This window comes from Fistularia commersonii, chromosome 8, assembly GCF_037954325.1.
Source record: "Fistularia commersonii isolate RoL2024-O1a breed Wild chromosome 8, RoL_Fcom_v1.0, whole genome shotgun sequence".
Taxonomy (NCBI): Eukaryota; Metazoa; Chordata; class Actinopteri; order Syngnathiformes; family Fistulariidae; genus Fistularia; species Fistularia commersonii.
Window position 1 is genome coordinate 5,996,790 of NC_141291.1, and position 18,211 is coordinate 6,015,000.

The window sequence follows — 18,211 nt, forward strand, 5'->3', positions numbered from 1 at the left end:
CAGATTATCTGTCAGAAAGCCTGCACATCAAGTCAAAAGTCGCCTTTAATTCAGGATCTTTCGGCGGGACGGGGCCTCCGTCGGGTTTGATTTTTGAGCCAACCCAGACCCGAGGGGGGGTTCAGATCAAGCAGTTTGAAGGTCTCTTTTAAACTGCTGACTCTGCGAAGGAGACCGCCAGCGCGTCGACCCACCTCCGATGGGCGTGGTGAGGCGAGGCGCGTTCTCCGCGTCCTTGTAAAGTTCCCGGGAACCAGGATGCCTCAGATGCTTTGACCATAACAGTCCGGAGACGACTCTGTCATCAAACGTGACCAAATGTGGCAGTCAAAGTGGCAAACACATACACACACACACGCGCACATACACGCCATCAAAGCGCTGATCTGGCGCCAGCTTCATCAGCGCCGCGATGCTAACAGCTAAGCGACCAGCCGCTGTTGCGGAACTGCTATTTCGGGAGCCGCTGTGTCACCGATGAGACGTGCAAAAAAAAAAGAATGGAAGCCACTGGGATTTTTTTTTTTCCTGTTGGTCAACAGAAAGTGCGTGTCGTTCGTCCTCACACACACACACACACACACACACACACACACACACGTACATACACTCACCCTCTGACTCCTTCGGCTCCTTGATGCGTCAGGAAGTAAACACGGAGCGGGTGCTTGGAAGTGCTGCGTCCAGCACTTCCAAAGTGTACAAGCGCCTCATATACCCGTGATAATCCATATCTGACTTCATGGGATCAAATGCCAGGAACGCAGCGCCGCCTGCAAAGGTCAAAGGTTACGTTCTAAATTTGTTGATGTAGTTATTCCGCGATTTTTGCAATTTTTTTATTTTGTTCTGCCTTTGAGAAAAATCTCACCCATAGCTTCCGCTAGTAGCATTTTTACCATAGTTTGTGTGGTACATGACTTCACCAAACACACACACACAGACACACAGACAATGAATTTTCAATATTAATATTGGAACTTGGATTTTATCTACTGTTTATTTATGTATTTTGAGTTTGTGTATTCTTCAGTCTGCTAACGCCAGGTGACCTAATTTTATGACAAAAGTAAGTACTGCATTGTACTTCTCGGAATACTCGGAAAAAACACACACATGCACACTGTAGTACACACATAACCAAGATGCCCATCTGAACTTTAAATATTTGTTAGAACTTAGTTTCAAGGATTATCCTTCTATATTTTGATGTAACATTAGTCTGCTTATGCTAGGTTACCATATTTTTTATGGCAAATAAAAGTACTGCATTGTAATACAGTAAACCTTCGTTTATTGCTGGGGTTACGCTCTAAAAATAACCCGCAGTAGGCAAAATCCGCGAAGTTGTCAGCTTTATTTTTTACAATTATTACAGAACTCAATACTGTACTATAGAACTAAACCAAATATCAAAACCTGTTTTCAGGCCCAAGCATTTAAAAAAAATAAAAATATAAAGTTTTCTTACAAATAACTATGACAGTTTTTAGAAATAATGTACAGTAAAATAATAATTTTAATAGTCAATACGTTATTTAATAGTCAATTGGTTATTTTCCTCCTTCTTTATGTAATGAACTAAAGATTCATTTATTCCTTTTCTGCGATAGTTAACATCTTCCTCTTCCTTTCTGGCACGTCGTCAGATGCCTTTGTCGTTGCAGAACGTTTCGTCGACATTGTGGGTTTTGTCATAGAGAAAATTTGCTAACGTAAATTTGGCAAACTGTACAGAGACAAGACGCAGAGAATGTTGACGCTGGTCTACCGTCCTTTAGTTAATTAAGATACAGAACACAACATACTGTACTATAAAAAAAAGCATTAAAAAAATGCACTTACAAATCTGCGAAAAAGTGCAGCAGCAAAAGCTGAAGGGTTTACTGTTTACACATGACATGCTGAATACTTTTCTAGGAAGTTAGTTTTTAGGATTTGATCTTCAGTGTATGTGTGTATTTTGATGTACCCCCTTCAGTCTGCTAATCCTCGGTGACCTAATTAAATGACAAATGTAAGTGCTGTATTCCACTTTGTAGGAAAATACTCAGAAAATACACACAAAAAAACAAATAATTATATATACGTGTACACATATAGGCTACACAGGTGTTTACATTTTAACATGAGATATTTACACTTAAAGATGTAACATGGAGACTTTTTAAAATGTTTTTAATTAAATACATACCGGGAACATCCACAAATTCGTAATGGAAATGCTTTTCTCCAAACAGTGCCTGTAACACGGCTGATGAAAAAGATTAATAATAAATAACACACGGAAATGACACCCATCCATTTTCTATCCCCGCTTTGGCATGAAGCTTGTTAGTCCCAAAAGAATCCATAAATTAGCCGCATCATTGTTTAAGCAGGGCTATTCAAAGCATGTGAAAAAAGTAGTGACTTATAGTCCGGAAAGTACAGTACACACGATCACCCAGGCTTGTCTGAAGGTTGAATACTTTTCTAGGAACTTGGTTTTGAGGATTTTATCTTCAGTGTATTTGTGTATTTTGATGTATCGTCTTCAGTTTGCTAATGCTAGACGACTTGGAAATATCACAACTGTGTTGTCGATTTTTAACTTTGGTTGTGGAACAAACATACATTTTCACTTGTTTTCTATACTGTCCTTCCCATGTTTGTGTATGTATGTGTGTGTGTGTGTGTGTCTGTGCGCACTCTTGCGTTTCGAGGTTTCATACTGATAAACACGAAAAACATTAGGATTCAGATAAACCATTTTCATTCTTAATCAGGTGTGCTGGATGACATGGAAAGTACACACACACACACACACACACACACACACACACATGCACATGCACAAAAAAAGCATGGTCCTTCCAGCTCCCAACAGAGGTGGCACAAAACAGTCTCCCCCGGCAACCAGCACAGGGATACGGTTGCTATAGTGATGCTAAGTACTCTTTTCCTCCCAGACTGGAGTTTACCTGAGTGTTATAATTAAACGTGTTTGTGCATGTGCATGTGCATGTGTGCGATTGTGTGTGTTTGTGTGTGTGCGTGAGGTCATAGGAAATAAGCGCACACTCATACACGTACACACACACACACACACACACACACACACACACACACACTCACACACACACACAGAAATCCCCATGATGAATCCCAGAATAACCCCAGCGTGTTTGTTTGCGTCCATCTCTCTGTCAGACATGAGAGCATCTTCACATCCATGTTTTTCGGACCAGGATTGAAGTTCCTAACCCGTCGCTGAGAGGTTTTAACGATTATCTCAAGAGCGAGAAGCAACGTCAATTCATCAGTAATCAGTCGATTTGGAGAAAAGCGTTTTAAAAGACTATATTTTTGTTTGTCAAGTGAAGGTAGAAGGAAGAGGCTAGTAGTGGAACCCATTGATTGTGTGGGGTTCCTCTCTGCGTGGCATCTCCAGGGTTCTCCTGCCTGGGTTCTCTCCAGGTCTTCTCCGCTCCAGGTCTTCTATATATATATCATGTCAATAAGACAAGTTGATAAGCAGTTAGCATCATGCTAGCTCATTTGATTTATAAAGTAATTATACTGAGCTGAAGAAACTATTTTTTTTCTATAAGATGAAGATGTCTTCATTAGCTGTGGCTCAACAATTCATCCAATCAGAGGTTGGTGCCGCCCCCTATTTGGGACCATTTATCATGTATCATGTATCTATCGCTCCACAATGATTGCTCCACGCTGCGCAGCTTCATTTCAAGGCGGTGATTTGATGAGTTACTTCATCTGGAATCCAGGTCGCGGGTACTCCTCGCAGTACTACGAAGTAACATCGTAGTATCAGATAACTGTCTTCAAAACCTTTGGAATCGATAACAAACTGCCGAGGCGGCCTCTCGTCCGAAAAGCAGCTCGCTTGTAACACGATCATAAACAGCTTGTCCAAACATCGCAGGCCTCGGCAATCGATGATAAGACGTTTAAAAAAAACAAACAAAAAAAACAAGTAGGGGCTGGGGGGTAATTATGCCTTAAGGTTAAGTGAGAGGAACCTGAAAACGCAGCGCCGCTGCCGGTAGAGACACGAGAGCGGTCGATGGCGGTGATGTGTTTGTGCTGTTATTACAGACCCGACGGCACCGACCAATCAATGTCTGCCAGGATCAGGAATTGTTGGCCGATGGAGGCGTCATAAACGCTACATCAATATCACTTTATTTAAAATTAAAGCTAAAAAGCTAGTAAATTCCATTGTTTATTGTCATACTTCCTGTGATATTAACTGATGATAAACATCACTAGAAAGGTCGTGGGGAGGAGGGTGACTTAAGCTGAATTGACAATATGAAGTTGCATTCAGAAAAAAAAAAAGGTCGCAATAATCACATCTGGGGTTCAAAAAACACACACACATACATCTCATGAGTCAACATGGAGGCGTGTGATTGGCCGTGGTGTGTGTGATGTGTGTTGGAGGGTCTGGAGGACATGAAGAGGGTGTGTGAGAGGTTGGGCGTGAGGTGTCATGGTGCGAGAGTTGCCGGTTATCTCTCACACACACCTCTGCCTGCGTTAATGGACGGATGCCACTTCAGACTCACACACACACACACACACACGCACCCACACAGTCTGTGGGTGCGTGTGTGTGTGATTAGCCCAAAACACACACGCATTTGTAAAATATGACAAACAACCGGCAGTCTCCAGCTGCTGTGACCTCTGACCTTTGACCCAGATGTCCCTCTTACCTGAATGTGGATTATCAATGAATGCGATGAACTTCCGTTCCAGAAGTGGACGGGTCCTCAATCACAAACACACACACACACACACACACACACACACACACACACACAGTCCTTCTTTCTTCATCTCAGCAGTAAAAAAAGCAGGAATTATATGTATATTGGTGATTTGCAGTCAGGGGAGGCAGGAGAGGCTGTGCCTCACTTGCCATCTTGTAAAGAAAAAAAATGTAAAATAAAAATTAAAAAAATTGTTATATTTATCAGTACTTTGCACTATAAAGGTATTTTTCATTTAACTTCACCAGATTTGGATTGGTTTTTTTTCAAAATCCCTGGATTTTCACATTTACTGTTCAAATATTGAGAATAAACGTGCGGTGAGGGGCAGTCTGTTGAGCCTCGACGTAGATTGTGCAATGACAACTGACTTCAGGCACGCACTGCACTCAGACCGTATAGCTGTCGCTATTAAAATCTTTAAACAGTTTTTCTGTATAAACTACATATCCATTTTTCCATGTTTTTTTGTCAACAACTGTATGTGTTTCTAGTGTCTTGTGCTGAGCCACCAAGTGAGGCAAACAGTTTTCCTGCCTCATGGTAGGCGAGCCTCGCCATGAAGCAGGAGCCATGAACCTCACCGCACCTCACTCATGTAATTATATACATATATATGTATATACATATATATACATGTGTATGTATTTCCTGCCATTTGGCCATTGACTCATAATCAGGTTTAAGTTGGAAGTATAGGGTTGTGTCCCAGGACACCCTCCGCCCTCCAAAGTGTATATACCCAAATGTGTCATCCTGGACAAGCCACTGAAAGTCCTCTGACTTGATAGCATAATGTCAAGTAATAGCATAGTAATAACACTATGTTAGGTAATAACCCAAATATAAAATAGTGTTTCAAACCCATGAGCGCCTGACAGAAGATGTTAGAAATTAAGATTCACGCGTTCATTTTGTGTGTGTGTGTGTGTGTGTGTCCTGCAGGAAGTGTCCCGACGGCTTCAACTGCCTGAAGGCCGGCCGGAACCCGAACTACGGCTATACCAGCTTCGACACCTTCGGCTGGGCATTCCTCTCCCTGTTTCGCCTCATGACTCAAGATTTCTGGGAAAACCTCTACCACCAGGTATCGCCATAGCAACGGCGCAGCATCCAAAGACAGCCGGTCCCGTTAAGACTTCAATGAATTAAATTAAGATTTGTTGTGACCCGAAATTAATTCACATGGAAATCGGTTGCAGACGCTGCGGTCAGCGGGGAAGACCTACATGGTGTTCTTCGTGGTGGTGATCTTCCTTGGTTCTTTCTACTTGGTCAACCTCATCTTGGCCGTGGTCGCCATGGCGTACGAGGAGCAGAACCAGGCCACCATCGCCGAGGCCTGCCAGAAGGAACGGGAGTTCCACCAGGCTGTGGAGAGGCTGAAGAAGGAGCAGCAGGTCGGAACGCAATACCCTTAGAGTAATAGATTACACCCGGTGGGATGTACTCTCACCTCCTGTGTAATAACATAGTTGTAATAACACTGTAATAACACGTTAGACTCCTCATGCGGCGTAACGTCCTTTAACGACAGGCCGCCGCGCAGAAGACCCTCGACTCAGACTCCATGATGTCGCCCGACATCTCGCCCTTCGGCCCGCCGCTGGACTGTGTGGAGGAGCGGAGGCGGAGCCAAGCGCTGATGGGCGTGGCCGACGCCGAGGGCAACCTGTCAGAAGAGAAGCTGCTGCAGGTGGACTTGATGGAAGGGGGGAAGGTGAGGGCCGATGTGTTCAAATCACATTCTCCTGCTTGCGTTCTCTCCAGGGTCTTTGTCACACCACACACTAAGGGTCAAGCGGAGCCTGGAGCCAATCATAGGTGGCGAGGGGCGGGGTTTAATCTAGATGGGTCAATCTGGCAATCACAGGGCGATATCATCTAATCATATTTACACTTTGAGTCTTGTGATTTCTAATTTTTAAATTTTGGAGGGAGTTAAATAAAATAAAATAAGATAATAAAAAAATAAAAATGAATCAAATATACTATTTTATTTATATATATTATTATTTTATAACATATGTTAATAGAGTGACTCTGTGAACGTGATGCTGAGGGCATCTATTTCCTGTTTTACCTCCCAGCCGCTCCACCCGCTCCTGGCCCGCTCCTTCTCCACCAGGACCCGCCGGAGCAGCCAGGTCTCTTCCATCTTCAACTTCCGTCTGAGGAGCCGGGGGTCGGAGGGGGAGATGGCTGACGACGAGTACAGCGTCCCAGGTGACGTGGTGGAGGGCGTCGGGGGGCGGACTTACAGCGGCGGGACCTTCAGCGGCATCCTGCCCCATCCCTGGCCCAAACGCCGGTCGAGCACCTACAGCACTGCCAGCAAGAGCTCCCAGGTACAGTGGCACGCGTGCACACTCACATACACACACACAAACACACACACTCACACACTCACACATACACTTTTTTTTGTCTCTTTAATAGGAAGTAATATTAAAAAAACTTCCATGCTATGACATCATTTGCCGTCATGCAGGGGAATTGAATTTCAAAGCGCGTGTGCATGTGTGTGTGTGTGTGTGTGTGTGTGTCTGTGTGTATTCTCAGGTGTTTTATCCAACTCTTAACGTCAATGGGAAGCTTTTTGTTACCATGGATCAGAATGGGGTTTCCCCGCCGCCGCTCCAGGGGCAGCTGTCGGCCTGCACCATGGAGAAGGTCAAGGAGGAGAGCGTGAGTACTGTGTGTGTGTGTGTGTGTGTGTGTGTGTGTGTGTGTGTGTGCGTGTGCGCGTGCGTGTGCACGTTGCAGTGGAAACAATGGTGGAGCCGGTTGCCATCTAACACTCAGACATGTGAATTATGAATCAGCACTTTGCATAACTCACCTCTGATATCATGGGATGAACACACACACACACACACACAAACACACACACACACACACACACACACACACGCGCACACTCAGATAGTGTTGCTGCGGTATTCCTCTCATCTGCACACACACTTGAGCCAACATACCAGTGCATACAGGTTACTGAGCTGTCCTTTCCTTTGTACACACACACACCGCGCGCACACACACAGACACACACACATGCACACACAGTTGCACACACACATGCACACAAAGGTTGGAGGAATCTGTTAGGAAGAGAAAGCGAGGGGTCTGTCAATCATCGGGGCGAAGACGCCCCCCCCCCCCAAAACATTTCACAGTCTATCCCTTTGAGTCTTCCGTTGCCGTCGGTGACATTTAGCATCTTTCGTGGCGCAAACCTCCACTCCATCTCCAACTTGAACCCACGTCAAGTACCGCGGACGTGATACAAAAGGGCCAGGCTGAGATCAGTTGTCGTAGCGACGTGAATCGGAAAAAATGACATCTGCATTGAGATGCATGTGGTAATGTGACCTCCAGGCCACTAGGGGGCGCTGTGTGCGGGGACTGCATGTCACAGCAAGTTTTTGATGCGACAAAGGATTCAAAGTTTGCAACAAAGTTTCCAAGGAGAAAACTATAAACTTTATCAGTTATAATTGAAATAGAGTAACGGCACGCGTGTGCAGACACAAACACACATTTCACTTCCAATGACATTTGCAACAAGGTCTTTTTAATGGTATTTTGAAATTCACAAACCAAAGTTTTTAAGGACACAGTCACAGTCATGCTCCAGGATTAACTACACACACAAACTCACACACACACACACACACACACACACACACACACACACACACACACGCCTGAGCCTGTGTCCAAGTTTCAGTCTGAAATAAGCAAAAATGGCTGACATAGTTAAATATACAGTTTTCAGCTCCTTTGCTAGATGATGCATGGAGAATGCAGAAAAGTTAAAAGTACTTCAATATCTGACATGATAAAGTATAAATACTACATAGAAGTTATGACGTGACTGTTGGAGGATCATTGTACCTCTGAAGTTTACTTTCATCCCAAGTCCAGAGGAGGTAGTGGAGCTTTAATGGTAGTTTAGGGATCCGGCTACTGGCCTCGGCCTGGCTCGTCTGGGGTTTCGTTTATTTTCGTCCTTGCCGTTTTCCCATCGGGCGGCAGGTCGGAGTGTCACCCCGACAGACGCGGTAGTTCCACGCCTGGAGGTGTTTCCCCGCCTCCGCCTCTGACATGACCCTCCTGCGGGAGGAGATGAAAAAGATGGAGAAACGTAGTGTGAGCGAAGCACCTGAGAATATATAAGAGAAATCCTTGTGTCACTCTTGGGGCTGACAGTATTGATCGGCACATTGGATCAGAGGTGTGTGTGTGTGTGTGTGTGTGTGTGTGTGTGTGTGTGTGTGTGTGTGTGTGTGTGTGTGTGTGTGTGAATGTTGAAAACGTTCCGATCAGAATTGGAAATTCAAAAGGAGGTCGGATGCTTGCCGGTGTCCAATCAGGCGCAGTGGATGAAGCGTCGGCCCTCTGTTAGCCATGCTCGGCTAAGACGGACATGCTGGACTTCTCTAACAAAAAAAAAAAAATTAAATTAAAACATCCTTTTGAAAGGTAGCCTGGCCAGATTATGAGCGGCCAATCAGTATGGCTCCTTTTTGGTACAGAGATTGTCTGGAACAGAGGCACTTGGAGATGTAAACTGGTTAGCATGCAGAGGAGCGCGCAGGATGCTAGTGCGTAGACGTGTAATCCTGCAGATCATTAGGGCGGAGCTTAATGCTGTCCGATAATGTGATTGGCTGATGACAGTTGATCAAGTGGGAATCTAATAAACGTCGCCTCGCCTTTGGGCGGGGGGGGGGGGGCACGGGTCCATGACTCAACATGTGTGTGAAACAAAAAACGAAACATCAAAATATCACAGCAACCTCATATCACGTACACACACACACACACATAAACACACATACACACTGAGTCTCTGCTGCAAAGACGGTTTAAGACGGAACCCTTCATGTTCTCCTGTCTGGATTCTCTCCAGTTCTGTGATTGGTTGGATGCCTCTGCAAAAAGCACCGTGATTGACAGACGACCCTGTGATTGACAGGTGATCCTTTGATTGACAGGTCACCCTGTGATTGACAGGTGATCCTTTGATTGACAGGTCACCCTGTGATTGACAGGTTATCCAATGACTGATGGGTGACCCTGTGATTGACAGATCGAGGTCGATGGATCCTTCCTCGCATCCTTGATTTTTTTTCACGATGATGGAATTCCAGAATTTTTAAAACATTTTTTTTACTCTGCATGAGACATTACTTTACAACAGAGTCTCCGGTGTCCATTTTATTTTTTGAGAGGGTTTTTTTATCTACAATTTGATTTCTTCTTTTCATGAGCGAGTATTCAGACTGCTGGCGATCCTTTGAAAGAGTGAAGTCGTTTCTTTTCCAGACACGTTAACAAAAGTGAAGAGGGAGAAAAAAAGAGAGGCGGAAGAACGAGTCCATCAAAGTTTTGGGGGTTTGTGGGCGTTCCTTTGTTCGTTCCTGACTCTCCACGCCGGCCAGGTACTTCTTCTTGACGTCCGTCAAATCCACATGGAGCCGCGTGTGGGCGGAGGGGGAGGAAACGCCGTGAAAACGTTACTGTGGCAACCCTCAGCTCAGTCATGCCAGATGAGTGCACTGGCCCGGCCGCTGTTTCTGTATGTGTGAGTGTGTCTCTGCGCATCTGTGAGTCGCCATAGTGATTCCCTGGCCCAGCGAAGAGACAGGAAGTGGGCGTTGACCTTCCGTTCGGTGCGTCACGTCTCGCTGGAGCAGCGATAACCAGGGAAGTGTTGCGCAACGCAAGCTGAGAGAAGTAGGTGAGCCTCCGCCGGAGGAGGTTGGAGATCCTTGAGGTTCCTTCAGACCAGCAGAACTTTGTTCCAGGAATTAGTTACGAAACATTGTGACATTATGGAAAGATGAGGGGAAAAACATTATTTCTGAAAAAATATGAGTAGGAATTTCACCGGAAGTGACAATTGTGAATTCTCAATTAGAGGATTTTATTGAAATTACATAAAGAACAGCTTCCATGTAACCATGACGACAGCAGAGGGACATGATCCCACACCTTAAATGATATTTAAGTCACATTTCTGAACTTTTGCTTTGATAAACATCTTCCTGGAAAAAAAAAAATCATCAGGCCAGAGGCTCCCTCGCTGTTTTAAACAGGTGTGTGTGTGTGTGTGTGTGTGTGTGTCGGCGGGAGGGGGGGTGTCACATGACCACCTTCCAGCCGAGACAGCATGCAGGAGCGGCGGGGATGAGGAGGAAGAAGAGCAGGGAACACGATGTGAAAGACGACACTTGGGTGCAAAGATGATCTAATGGTTAAAAACCACCCAGCTGACACACACACACACACACACACACACACACACACGCACACACATAGGCACACTTACACACAGTCTCACACACACATGCATGCGCAGACGCATGCTGATTACTCTGAATCTTTGAACACCAGCAATCACCTGCTTATCTGTTTCCTTGGTGATGGAAAGCACACATGCACGGGCGCTCACACACACAGGCATGCACATGCAAACACACACACATAATCACACAAGCGCAGATTCATATCAGGTCAAACGGGTCAAACAATATGTCGCATTTGTTGTAATGTGTGTGTTTCGTGCGTGTGGAATGGAGATGCTGTCTCCATGGTAACAGGTAGTTTATAACCGATAACGCTCATGAATGAACTGTGGAAGTGTGCGACTTTGGTAACCAGGTGAAAAAAACAAAAAAAACATGAGGCTCCTGGGTGCAGAATAAACCTGTTCCCCTTGATATAACTTTAAGTATAATAGTGATATTACTTGAAAGAATGCATTCTTTTTTTGTGGCTTGTTAGCTCTTAACATATATGTGTGTGTGTATGAAGGTTAAGTAATCAATTACGTATTTTATGTCCTTTCTTTCTCCGCAAAAGGCCATTTTCCCCGGCACCCTTCCAACTCATTCAGGTTAGGTTGTTGCTCCATTTTCTCATAGCAAAATCCTCGAGATGGGCAGGGTCACTGCAGCATGCAGGGACAAACTGCTGCAACTTGGTTTTATTAGCGAAGCTAAACCCACAAACCATTGAGAATGTAGAGGCAATGGTGGACTTGCTGCTGCTTCTTGTCCCACCAAGCAAGAGGAGTGTGGTGAGATGCGTTAGCGGCCATGCCAACATGTGGCGCAGGTTGTTTTTTGTTTTTAAATGGCGCGTTTTGATTTTTATGTGGAGCAGCAATCAATGGCCGGTGCACATCGTGCCAAGTTGGCTCAGCTCGCTTGGAAGCGCACCAAAGTAGGTGCTAAAAATGTACAGGGCACAAGGTACTTTCCCTGATGGACACCCAAAAGAACTGTCATGTAAAAGGGCCAATATAGTTTTGTTAAATCGTGTGAAAAAGGTGGACCTGAGTTGTTGACAAGAACTATAAAATACTAAAAAATTAGAGGGATGACGAAGAGGGGTGACATGCCCCGACCTATGACCCTGAGCGCTGACGATGGCGATTTTCCCCTTCTTAGGTCCCCACCTCCACGACCGAGCTCAGCACTATGCTGCTGCCTCGGCCTTCGTCCACCCAGGGCTCGGAGAGGAGGGACCGGGCACTCAGCGCCGCCAGCTACCTCACTGACGCCATGGAGGGTGAGCAGCGACCATGCACAAACACACGCTCACACACACACACACACACACACACACACACACACACACACAGGACAGTGACAAATGCCAGACTAAAACACAATACTTCCTTAGCACTTCTGCAGGTGTGGAAGTTATTAGCTACTTACTATATACATACACACACACAAACACACTCACACACACACACACACACACACACACACATATATATATATATATACAATAATTTTATAATACTTTATCATGTATATATTACTTTTCACATTATTTTGTATTTATTTATCAACATTATGTTATTATTTGTATCATTTTATTTCATATCATTACATATATGATATACATATAATTGAATGTTTGATTTTTTACATATTATGTATATTTCACATGTTTTTTTTTTTTTTTTAACATCAAGTTTAAACCTATGTTAAATAATAATATACCCGCGAGGTGCCGAGCCCAAACCCATTGTTTGCCAGGTTAACTAAACTTCTAAAGACAGCAAATAATTGCAATTGCGCCACAGATCCAATGCTGAGAACTGGCAGCCCGTGAATGGTTGCTAATGGATACCAGATGGATACGAGTCATGGCTTATTTTGAAGTTAATGGTTGAGTTGAATAGTCCCCACCTGCTCAAGACTGTGCTACAAAAGCTTTATTTGTAAATAAATAATAATATTGCTATACAATGCTATAAATAATAGTATTGTTCTTATAGCTAGGTCTTTTAGCATGTTCAAGTCCAGTGCTAGCAACTCTGGTTGACATTCACAAGATGTAAACGTTACCACGGTGATTACAAATTTCGCCAGGATGCCGGGTCATGCAGCGGTTTTGTTTCGCTTCGGTTCAAATTAAGCCCCGCCTCCTGCCCCGTGTGTTGTCATCCGCTCTGGCCAATCAGCATCAAGTGAATGCATGCTGTGTTCTCTCAAAATTATGACTAGCATCTCACAACGTGAACGCTCCCTGTCTTTTCTCGTGTTCTTATGATTCAAAAAATAAAATAATTCTAATAAATTTGTCCAGTAGGGGGCATTCGCTCCAACACTGTCTCTTCCATCAAATCATCTATTTTCTGAAGTACGCCAAAACAAAAAAAAAGTGTTTTTTTCCCTTCTTGGCAATTCATTCTGAAAATTCTGGCACGGTTCACTTAACTTCCTGTACGGATTCCCGGTGTGTTTGAGGGATTCACTGGGCGACTGTGTTTCAAAAAAAAAAAAACAACTTTGAGTACTAGTGTTTCAAGTCTGCCAGCACGTGTGTGTCGGATGGAGGAAGAGGAAGCGCATCTTATCCCGGTTACCCTCATTAAGCATGAGATCGTTTCAGGTCCTCTGATGATATTCATGTTTTTGATATTTGGGTTCATGTCCGTCCAAATTTGCGTTGTGTGTGTGTGTGTGTGTGTGTGTGTGTGTGTGTGTGCAAGTGCGTTGTCTGCTGAGTCACTGTCTCTCCCCTCGGCAGTCACCGCTCTTAAAGAACAGATCATTATACAGGAAAACACACTTCTTCTCCCTGCGTCCATCTGTTCATCCCCCTCCGCTCACACTTCTCATCCCATTTTTTTTCTTTTTTAAATCATTATAACTATGAAGTCAGCTTGAAATTAAACCTCTTTGAATTATATTTTAAAAAAAAGGCAAATTTCATCTGCGTTGCGCCACACTGCCTTTAAATTGTAGCACAGGCATGAGACTCGGTGGAAAGCTACACAGCTAGCACCCATGCTAATACATCAGCATGTATTTGTGTGTTTTAACTTTTTTTTCATGATTTTACATTTCAGGACATTACCATGGTACTGTGATACGTCACCATCTCAGTTTGTTTTCTGAGCTCGTACCCCCCCAACCCCACCCAACACACACATGTCCGCCAGCATTGGTAACTGACTTAGCATTGTGTCTCTGCTGTCAAAGTTGGCCAGATTCTCTTCTTGAACGGAGGAAAAAAATAGACAAAGCATAGGTTGTTGTTTGTTTTTTTTATAAATCCAGTATTAGGATCCACTTGCTCATTCGTCATTATCAATCGCTATTAGCGTTCGGATTATTAATCCATCATAATTAGCGCAGATCAAGGATTAGGCACGGTTAGCAGATAGGAATTTTGTGCAAATGTTACACTGTGTCAGATTTAATTCAAATGTTGGATCGCAATCAGATTTTTCACTCCTCAGTCTTGCAGTGAGGACAAAATATGGACATATTTGTATGAAGATATTGTCATTACTATGTTATGAATTGATCAATTGAGGAAATATTGTACCTCCATCTCTTTCTGCAGAACTGGAGGAGGCTCACAAGAAGTGCCATCCGTGCTGGTACGTCTTCGCCCACCGCTACCTGGTGTGGGAGTGCTGCCCCTGCTGGCTGAGGCTGAAGCAGCTGGTGAAGGTGATGGTGATGGACCCGTTCCTGGACCTGGCCATCACCGTGTGCATCGTGCTCAACACGCTCTTCATGGCCATGGAGCACTATCCCATGACGGACGAGTTCAACGGCATGCTGAGCATCGGCAACCTGGTAGGAAATCTCCGCCCATCATCCCAGATCAATGATTTTAACCTATTTTTGATTTTCTTCATTCCTAAACGCTGATGTCCGATCCATGGATTTGGTTCATTCCACCTTAAAACATCTGGCTCCCATTCCCCCCAGAAATCCCGTAAGCAATTATTGTGTGTTTACTCCCTGGTTACTGGACCGGGCCTTTCTAGGAAATGGCTGCACACTAGGAATTAACCGGCGGAGGTCTAATTTTTATTTCTTTTTTTCTTTCCCCTATGGATTAACAACCTTAGCGTGGTTCCCCTGCCCATGTTGCCATCCCGCCTTCGAGTTGGAGGGGAATGGTCACGCAATTATCGCATGGAAGGTCGAGATGCAGGATGAAACTGGGGAAGGGGGAAATTAAGGACAAGCGTTGGTATGACTAAGGATTAACCGTCCAGTTCAAACAAATACAGAGATCGATGGCATTGGGCGCTGGCATCAACGGCTGCTAGTGTCAGAGCCAGGTCGTTGCTCTAGCATCTGGATTGTTTCTTCCTGTGGTAACTAAACAATCTAAGGCTCATTTAGGCTCAGCGTTAAATTAGCATACATTCATTTCCTGCTTATTTCTGGACATTTTTGGGAGCAACAGTCGGAGCAGCAGTTTTGCGCAGTATGCTCATTTGTGCCTGGCGAAAGGAACGGAGAACAGAAACACAACATGGTGTCGGGGCAATGGAAACGGAACTCGGAAATGAACCCTGAACTCTGCGCTGCCCTCAAGTGGATGTATCGCCCAACAATCTTGGGAATGTAAAATACTCATTTGGTCTTTAGGCAGTGATGCTTGACAGGTTTAGCCGCTTTTGCATTGTAGGAACTTCTGTCCAAGTAACTTTTGACGATTCCCAGGAACTTTTGACAGTTCCTCGAACCTTTTCTGGTACGAGGCCATGTCATTGTGCATTTGTACAGCATAGGAACCAGGGACCGTGGACTTCAGTTCCGAGAACCATTTTAGTTCCAGCTCCAAAGCTAGGTCCTTTTAAGGTTCCAAAAGAAACTCATGTGACGTAGGTGCTCGGAAATTGGTGCAACTCATAAGCCACGTCCATTACCAGATACTTCTTGTGGGCTGTGGAGGGCAAGTTTTAGATATGTACGGAGTTAGCTAACGTTTGTTGTTGAGCATTACTTTTAAGTTTCAAGACGCTCAGTCCCTACCATTATCCCTCACTTCATGTATGGACAAACAACTGTAATGCTCTTCCAGAGGAGGGGGATTCCTGGAGTAAAATTTGAGGTGGTTGGTGTTTTCTGTCTGAAAATCCTGTATCTTGTAGAACGTACATTCTCACTAACTCGCTTGTTTTTTTCGCTGATGGAACTTGGGAGTGAATGGTGAACTCACCACTGCCCTCTAGTGAATGTATTATTTAACAATAACGTAAAGCACGCATGGGACGTATGCCGGCATAAAAAAGGTAGCAAGTTTGTGAATTTCTGTAATTCAGACGTTTATTTATTTTTTTACATCTGACATCATCATGTGCCCTCTGGTCTCAATGTGAAATTAGTCGGAATCAGAAGTACTATATTTATTGAAATTGCCTCCTGCTCAAAGTATTCAAGATAAAAAACATTATAGCATTAATGTAAAAAATATATAAAATTAATATGAACATAAAAACAATAGAATATTAATGTTAATATTAATATTAAAATATTAAAATAAAAAGAATGTACAGAAAAAAGTGAGAGAAGAGCCTGATTTTTTTTTTTTTTCTGACCTTTGACCTTTGCTAAACGGCCTTAAACCCGCCACGTCCTGCCTCCAAAGCTCCGAATGTAGTTTACTTTTTGGTAAAGCTGCAGCGGCAGGTGAGTCGGAGTATTAAAAGTGACAGAAACAGGTCGGATTGCTGGAAACCAGCATGACTCAGGCAGCCGTTTGACCCTGCAGGTGTCTGACGATCTGACAGCGGCTGATAGCTGCATGCTATATGCTAATTGATTCACCGGAGGTGTGAAGCGCCCACGGCCGGAATCAGCATGCTGATCGCATCGCACCTGCACGCGCGCACCCACCCACACAAACACACACACACACACACACACACTTACCTGTCCAGTTGTCAACTCTCCTCAGCTTGGGCTCTGAGGCGGAAAGCGGTAATACAAAGTTTAGAAGGAGGAGGACTCTCAGCCGTGGCGCTCGAAAACTGCGGCGCAAGCAGCGTGAACAACCTCCGCTCACTGTAAGCGTGCACGCAATGGCGCTCCCCCATTGGCCAGTACAGGATGTATTCACTTTTTCTGAAATTCCTTAATATTCGCCCCCAGCATCCCATACCTCAAAGAAACCGTGGCCACAGAGTCCTTTACGGTATGAGAATGATGTAGATGAACATGTCTATATTGCATTTAGCTGGCTTGCCTTGACAGGCTGCGCAGGTGCGCACGTGTATGTATTATGTAAGGCTGTTTGTGCATGTGCGCGTGTGTTTTGGGATCATGTCAGGGCACGACTGTGCTGACAGAATCAGTGTCAACAACCCCTTCCGTCTTTCTCTAGCTTTAGCATCAATATATACATAGATGATCTACAGAATTGTGTGTGTGTGTTTTTGTGTCTGTCGTGTGTGTTCCAATGGGAGTGACGACACAAATGAGTCTGGACTACTTAATTTTAATTCTTAATTTCGTAATTATTCCCCGGGATCTCCACCTACCTTTTAATCACGACTGAGAATTTTCAATTTCTTTTTTTTTTTGACTTTCAGCTTAGTTTATTCGTTGATTTTCTCGCTGATATGAGATTTGTGACAAACAGGAAGTGCGTCATCGCTCAGCTGGTGTTCGAGAGCTGGACGTCTTGCTCCGAGGAAAAAAAAAAAAAGATGGAGTTAAGTAACGTGTAACTGATTTAGGGTCGCGGAGAGGTCATCGCTGGGGTAACATCTCCAGGATGTCAGTGATCTTCTCTGAAGTGATTCAAAGCGGCGTGTGTGTGTGTGTCCCGATGCTCACTCATTAAGCCTGAGACTCAAACGATCACGTGTCTCACACACTCTCTCTCTGCTGACGTTACTGTTATAACCGAGTGCTGATGTCAACATAAACACACACACACACACACACACATATACACAGATGCGCTGGTCAGTAAACTGAATCAGAGTCACTGAGCAAAGAAACGCACTGGCGGCCTCTGAACTTGAAACTTTTCAAGGTCAAGCACGCTCGGCTGCCTCCTTTTACGGGCACCGAACCTCCCGGAAAGAAAAATTCAACCCTTTTCCTTGAATTCAAGTGGTGTGGGAAAAAAACGCTGAAAACTAC

General features: G+C 44.4%; 1 protein-coding gene across 1 annotated transcript in view; it reads left to right on the plus strand.

Annotated features, from left to right (window-relative positions):
- The window catches only part of LOC147231712 (sodium channel protein type 5 subunit alpha-like), a 99,659-nt gene that overhangs the window by 36,947 nt on the left and 44,501 nt on the right, over nucleotides 1–18,211 (plus strand). Inside the window, exons 10-16 of the mRNA XM_086150718.1 lie at nucleotides 5,727–5,868; nucleotides 5,984–6,181; nucleotides 6,319–6,501; nucleotides 6,872–7,129; nucleotides 7,344–7,469; nucleotides 12,242–12,362; nucleotides 14,661–14,899. Of these exons, the coding sequence (XP_086006844.1) occupies nucleotides 5,727–5,868; nucleotides 5,984–6,181; nucleotides 6,319–6,501; nucleotides 6,872–7,129; nucleotides 7,344–7,469; nucleotides 12,242–12,362; nucleotides 14,661–14,899 (1,267 nt within the window). The remainder of the gene's footprint in view (nucleotides 1–5,726; nucleotides 5,869–5,983; nucleotides 6,182–6,318; nucleotides 6,502–6,871; nucleotides 7,130–7,343; nucleotides 7,470–12,241; nucleotides 12,363–14,660; nucleotides 14,900–18,211) is intronic.